The 7,354-nt window shown below is 42.1% G+C and overlaps 1 protein-coding gene across 1 annotated transcript; it reads right to left on the minus strand.

The window, feature by feature from the left end:
- Nucleotides 1–2,106: 2,106 nt before the first annotated feature.
- LOC139257757 (probable G-protein coupled receptor 139) lies at nucleotides 2,107–6,417 on the minus strand. Its single transcript, XM_070874620.1, has 2 exons — nucleotides 6,321–6,417; nucleotides 2,107–3,002 (listed from the first exon to the last, which is right to left on the minus strand). Exons 1-2 carry the CDS (start codon nucleotides 6,415–6,417, stop codon nucleotides 2,107–2,109), a joined length of 993 nt encoding a protein of 330 aa, XP_070730721.1.
- Between the last annotated feature and the right edge of the window lie 937 nt (nucleotides 6,418–7,354).

Raw genomic sequence — 7,354 nt, forward strand, 5'->3', positions numbered from 1 at the left:
CTTCAAAGGAACCAGTTTGGGTATTGAAGCTATCTGGTGTATTGAAGTTAAACAAATTGTCTGGGGAATTGTGTAAACTCGAAAATACTTCTCCCCGGGAAACATTAACATAGCAACAATTGACGCAGAGAGAGCCAGCCATCACTTTGAGCAGGAAACCCATCCAGCGTATACATAATGACAATGGCTGACCCAGCCCACATGGAAAACCCAGGCCTGGGCAGACATTGCAAATACCAAAGCTAATTTTCCCGATCAAGAAACAAAATCAAAAAATCGACACATTTGAGACAGGTTTACATTAATGGGCCCGCCAAAATATGACAAAAAGTTATCGAGCCCGCCAAAAAATAAACAAACAATCAGGGCTGATTTGGCGCAATGATTAGAACGGCTCCCAAAGTATAATCGTGACCCGGTTTTTAACGAAAGAGAGCAAGCAGGCATTCATCGATTTGAAGAGGGGAAGAATGAAGAAAGACCACCGCAACAGTTTATGCAGCTCTTCTGAGCACCAACATTTCCAACCTCGACCACACTCTTGGGCCACACTGCCCTGCTACCGAAAGAAGAATGAAGAACATCATCATGGCAGAAAGCAGCTCCCAGTAACTTCGGACATCGCCATTGCAGCAACAACTGACCACAGCCAACGTGGTAACATCGAAAGCACCGCGATCGATCAAATCCAAAACCAAAACTCCTCAAGAAGAAACCGAAGATTTGAAAGTTTCCACTCTACAATCTGTTCCTAGCTACCAACAGGTGAAACATTACCTAAAGAGACTTTAAAACCTATTTCTAATGGAAGAAAGTGTGTACTCACACCATAAGTCCAATACCATAACCCCAAAATCGTGAACCACCGCCGACAGATAATAAAGGATTGGTGAGCATGACCCCTGTTTGCCCTTGAGTTTAACCTAGTCAGAGTAAGGCATTGGGAGGTGGGAGGTGCAGTATTTTCTGTAACTCCTTTTGAATGTGTGGTGAAGTGTCTTTATTCTAGTCATTTCAAGCTTGACATTGTACTTTCCTTGTCTGTAATAAAATCAAAGTTCTTCACACCAAAACCAGTTGTCTCTTTCACTTTGTCACACCCCCAAATAAATCCAGAGTCTAGAACCCAGGAAGTGGGAGTGATTCGAACCGCTCAGAAGGTCAGAGGTGAACCTGATCCACACACCATCCCCACACCATTGCTATGAATGGGAAAGCTGTGGAATACGGACCTGATTGGCTGAACAGTCACACGTGATTGCACCTTCTGCGTGGGAACCCTCCGGACAGGAGCACACTTCGCAGCGTATGAAGAGATGGCCTCCCCAATGGAATCCAGGGCGCCTCCGAGACCACCAGGTAGATTCATCACAATTCTCCAGTTGGAGGCAATTCCATGTGGGAATCCTCCGAACGGAATTGCAGGGCCAATGTTAACAGTAAATGAGCATCATGTGCTTGCTTTCAGCAACTATAAATGTTTCATGGCCAACTCTCCACTGCAATTGTAAGTTTGTCGGCGGTTCCGATGAAGGTGTACCTTGACAGATCTCACGTTCCGGATGCAGCGCATGTGCACGGGACAAGTGGGTAACATTTCCAATTTTCCAGTCCTCTGCCAACCCCTCCATATCCAAAGGGGATTAGAGGACTGCGGCATGAGTCTCTCCCATTTCAACCCTTACATCCTTCAGGTACGTAGATTGCTCTCCATTCGGACCGGTGAATGTTCAACATTGAGGACGGTGAACATTTTAAGTACATCCTCTATATCTATGTTTATCCTTGTAAATATCGCTCAGCCTCCTCCTTTACTGCTGCGTTGGAAGCCGCCCCTTCTCTGGTGATGACTGATGCAAAGTACACATTTAGCACCTCATCCTGGCCTTCTCCTTTCACAAGGAGATTCTCTTTTGCTGCATAATTGCTCACACCATCCATTTGAATGCACGCTTCTTATTTCGATGTTTAAATAAGACTTTTGGTTCCCTCTTCAGTTAGCTGCTAATCTAAACGTATATACTTGATTTGCTGCTTTGATTCCCTGTTTTAGATCTCCTCTGCACTTTTGATATACATAATGGTACTAGAAAGCGTGAGGTGTTCTCATCGAATTAACTTTACCACCATTGCAAGGGGAAACTTCACGCCATTCCTCAACTCCTCTCTGAATTTCCTCTGGGTCACTACGTAAATAAAAGTGTTCGTGCAGCAACTCAGGAGCTGGAGCATTAAGCCAATTTCCGGTACAAACGTGGGCAGAGAAACAGAGTATCCCAAGTAATCTAATCGTCTCAATATAGAACAGACCATGAACACCACCCATAACAGTATGAAATTCCCCGAGATAACAAACAGTACAATCATCGATTTCCTTCGGTTCTCCATCTCTGGGTCACTGGGGCTCTCGCCACTGCTCCGACCCCGGAGTCTACTGCGGGCTCTGCTGGAGACTAAAATGTGTCTGACCGTTAAAGCATTCAACAGTAGAATCAAAATAAATGGAATAAAAGGTGTTAAAATATAATGAATTAATTCAACGATAGCCCAGACTAGTGAACGAGATACACCAATTGTCACGCGGCAAAACCATGGACTGTTGGACAGCCAATATTCACTTGTATACAGAAAATACCAGAAAATGTTCCTCAGACAGCTCAGCACTGTCACTGTTCCGAGAACCACAGTCGCTGTTTGCTCCGTGCAATATTTCAATTTCAGCTTCTGGCAACAAATGGCCACAAATCGATCGAAGGTGAAAGTGACGGTGAACCAGACAGAACAATCTGTGGCTGCATAAAGCAGGATAGCATGAATATTACATATTCTAACATGCAACAGAAAAAGAAATTGATCCCGATAAACAATTGGAATCTGCCTCAGTATCAGATCGATGATCACGACCAGTAGATCCGCCGCTGCCATGGCCACCAGGTAGTGAGTGACACATTTGGAGAGACCGCACTTTCCCCGAGACAGGATCACAATCGTCACCACATTAACTGTAAGCAAGAGGAAAATAGGGACATTATTCACAAACACTGAGTAATAACAGAAGTTTGATGCGTTTCCAATGAAGTAATAGAGTAGCTTGCACACGATCTGTCTAAAGTCCCTTCGCAATCATTTGAAATTCTCCAAGAAATGAGTAGCGCAGCGTGCCTTTGCATCCAGTGATGGATTCTAATTATTTTACCAGTGACAGGGCATCCTGGATATAACTTTGTAATTAGAGTAAGCAGTAATGAATCGGCTAATGAAGCTTTTTGTGGGAGATAATTCCAGATTTCCACCGGTTTATACCAAGTTAGATGACTTTGCCAAAACTATGGTAAACAAGAAGGTTATCGGCACACTGTATGAGATTTTTTATAAATAGATCAATTGGAGGTACGAGAAAGTCTGAATGTACATAAAGTGGAAAATTCACCCGGTGTAGATGGGATGAAGCCTCCTATGCTGAGGAAAGTAAGTGTATAAATTACACAGGTACTGGCGACAGTCTCCAATTCTCCTTAGCTACAGGGGTGGTGGCAGAGGACTGTTGGATTGAAAATGCTGTATCCTTGTTCGAAAAAGGGGAGCAGGACAAGCCTGGCAATTACAGGCTCGTCAGTTGAACGTCAGTAGCAGGGAAGTTTTGAGAAGCGTTTAGAACCATGGATAATAAAGAAAGTAGCGTCAGGTGTTTGACTGTACTGATTGAGTTTTGAGATAACATTACAAAACAGATTTTTTGAGGCCAGTGCAGTTGATGTTGTCGATGTGGACATTCAAAACACATAAATGACTTGTTAGTAAAATTAACAACCATGGCCTAAAAGAGGCAGTATTAGCATGGATACACAATTGGTTAAGGGATAGTAAACAGAGAGTTATGGTGAATGGCTGTTTCTCGAACTGGAGTGTGGTATACCGCGGGGGTTCCCAAGGTTCAGTTCTCGGACCACTGTGTTTTTGATATACATTAATGAGTTGGACATGTGGGCAGCAGGCAACATTTCGAAATGTGCACATTACACGCAATTTCGAAGAGTAGTAAATAATTGGGAAGATATTAATCGACTTCAATAGGACAGAGACAAGTGGATGGGATCGGCAGACATATGGCGGATGAAATCAGTGCAGGAACGTGCGAAATGATACAGTTTGGTTGGTAGAATGAAAAGAGACAATGCGAGCTAAATGGTACAATTGAAAAGGGGGTGAAAGAACAGAGAGTCTGGGGGGTGTTCTTCCAGAAATCATTGAAAGTGGCAAAAGAAAGTAACAAAACAGGTTAATAAAATATATGTAACTCTGGGTTTTATCAATAGAAGCATATAATACAACGACAAAAACTTTATACAAAACATATTTACAAGAATAGTTCGGCTACAGCTAGTATATAGTGTCCATGTCTGGACACCTTCTGTGAGGAAAAATGTGAAGGCTTTGAATAGGCTACAGAAGAGGGTTATTTGAATGGTTCCAGACATGGAGGATAGCTGTTCCATGGATAGACTGGAGATGCTGGGGTTGATCTCCTTAGAACAGAGAAGGCTTTGATCGAGGTGGTTAAAATCATGAAGAGTTTAGGTAAATTAATTAAACGTAACTGTTTCCAATGGCTGGTGGTTTGATAACCAAAGGGCACAGATTAAAGTTGATTGGTGAAAAAGCCAGAGGCGACATGATGAAAACCTTGTCTATGGAACGTGTGGCTAGGATTTGCAATGCACTGCCTAATAGGGTGGAAGATACAGATTCAATAGTAGCTTGTAAAAGGAAATTGGATCAATACTTGAAGGAGTAAAAGTTACAGGGACATGGGCGAAGAGAGGTGGTGCAGAACTACCTTCATCAGGGCCGGCTCAGGCTGGATGGGCCGAATTGACTCCTACTGCACTTTACTATTCTATATGTCTATCATTCTACTTCCACTACCTGTTGTGTTAAAAATACTTACTGAAATGATCCCCGAACGGTCTCGCTGAAAATGTAATGCTGTGTCCACTTTTTCCTGGACTCTTCCACCAGAGGAAATGGTTACTCTCTACCTAACCTATCAAATACTTTAATCATCTTAAAATCCTCAATTAGATAACCCCTTAATCTTTTATATTCAGCAAAATACAACCTCCATCACTGAAAGCTTCCCTCCAATTTAAAGCGTTCAGTGCCAGTGCCATTCTCGTGACTATGTGCTGCACCCTGTTGAAGACCAATCAATTTTTTCCGAAGGTGCGGTGCCTAGAAGTGAATGCAGCATCCAGATGGGGTCTCAGCAGAGCTCTATAGCGCTGCAACCTTACATCGATCCCTTTGTATTCCCACTCTCTTGCGACAAAGGCCAGCATTCCAAAAGCAGTTTTAAATGATTTACATGTGTGCCAGTGGTAGAAGGAGAAGCTGGAACGTTTCCAGGTTTGAATTACAGCGTGTGTGATTTTGTTTTTGGAGGGATACAACTTTCCCTAATGTCCCGATGTGCGGAGGTGAAACAAGAGGCCTGGCAGTGATGGGAATGGGAGAATCGATAGTGCGCTCTGAATGGGGCAGTTGGCTAACCAGAGCAACTCTTTGATCTGTGATGGACTATGGTCACTTGGTGAAGGCATTTGAGACTTCTGTACAACGGTAGAAATCAAGCCTTCACAACCAGCGCTTGCAATGAGACTGACTGTTAGCGCCAACGTGGGCATGAACGTGAGGGGAAAATGCACTCAATTTTTCCTCCCATAAGAGAAATTCAATCTGGATTCCGAATGGTCAACAATTGGTTAACTCAAGTTACAGACATGCTACACTCCCAGCTCGGCAATTGGATATTCACCATCACATTAAAATTAATTATTCGCCATAAAGCAATTAGTTCAGTGAAATAATAATAAAAAGTAACTCAAACTAAGAATTCTAACACCCCGATTATGAACCAGTGACATTAATGTTCCACCGAAAATAATAGAACGTGAGTCAGCTGAACTAGATTGGATCATTACTCATTTTCATTTATTTTTTAAGAGTGATTTATACAATTAAATAATTTGCTATATTCTGCAGAAATTAACGATCTTGTGAGGTCACAAAATATTTTCTCATCTGACACTCAGACTCAGCATTGACAGCAAAATGCACACTTTTAATGAAGAGAATGATCGAACAACATGGCTTGTTTTGTGCTGTGAATCAATACTGGGAATTTAATAATATTACCTGATATGGAGCTATTAATGACCATTAAAGACACACTAATCATTGAGCTGGTACCAGCGAATGGGAATTCACATCACACTGTTCAACCCCAGTTCCTAAAATACCAGCCCCAGGTAGTTGCTTACGTGGGACACCGACAGCAGCCACAATGGGGTAGTAAATTTTTTGTACATCATTAAGCGCCCAGAGAATCTTGAGTTTGATCAGGTAACCAAGAGACATTATTTTCCTTTTGGTAAGAATCGATTGTTCGAAGGTTGATGTTGATGCTGGGAGCAGTTCTACGATTAAGACATTCGGAGGTTTTCACTTATTTATAGCAGAGAAAATTCATTAGGTCAGTAAACCGTGTCTCCTGCTGCCTGGGCTTAATTACAACCAGTGAACAAACAGATGACATCAACAACTTTGACAATAAGACTCTTAACAAGAAATGCAGAAATTCCAATCAGCCAAAGCCCTAAAGACCAATCTCACACCCTAACAAGAATTTTCATAGGCATATTTTCTTAATCAAGCTCCAAGGAGAGATTGGGTTATCTCAGTGCCATCAAAGAACAACTCTAATAAGTGCCCCCTTTTAGAGAGGCACATCTGATAAAGAATGTAAGGAATACCACGAAACAAAGGAATCTTATGAACTGAAATAACATTGTATTTCCTGTATCCTGCTGTGCAAGGTCAACAGATGCTCCCTGACCTGCTGACTGTTCCACCATTATGTTTCCTTTATTTCAGACTTCTAGCATCCGCCATATGTTGTGATTGTTTTAAGAATTTAGAAAACATAGGCTTATCATTTGCTCTGTGTTCCCTGTTTAATAAAATAAATCGGCCACCGGAAACATCAATTCCGATTGATGACACCAGCCAGAATGTGTACAAGAGAATAAGAACATAAGAATCGGAGCAGGAATAGGTTATGTGGCCCCTCGAGCCTGCTCCGCCATTCAATAAGATCATGACTGATCTGATCATGGGCTCAGCTCCATTTCCCTGCCCGCTCCCCATAACCCTTCACTCCCCCCTTATATTATGCAGTAAGAAGGAAAAAACAAATGAAAGAATTGAATAAATAAATAAGTAACTGATGAAATAAATGAGTCAGTGTTGTGGTGTAGACAATATTGTAACAATTGCTGGTCACAATTAAGTACAG

The sequence above is a fragment of the Pristiophorus japonicus genome, unplaced genomic scaffold (genome assembly GCF_044704955.1).
Source record: "Pristiophorus japonicus isolate sPriJap1 unplaced genomic scaffold, sPriJap1.hap1 HAP1_SCAFFOLD_91, whole genome shotgun sequence".
NCBI lineage: Eukaryota > Metazoa > Chordata > Chondrichthyes > Pristiophoridae > Pristiophorus > Pristiophorus japonicus.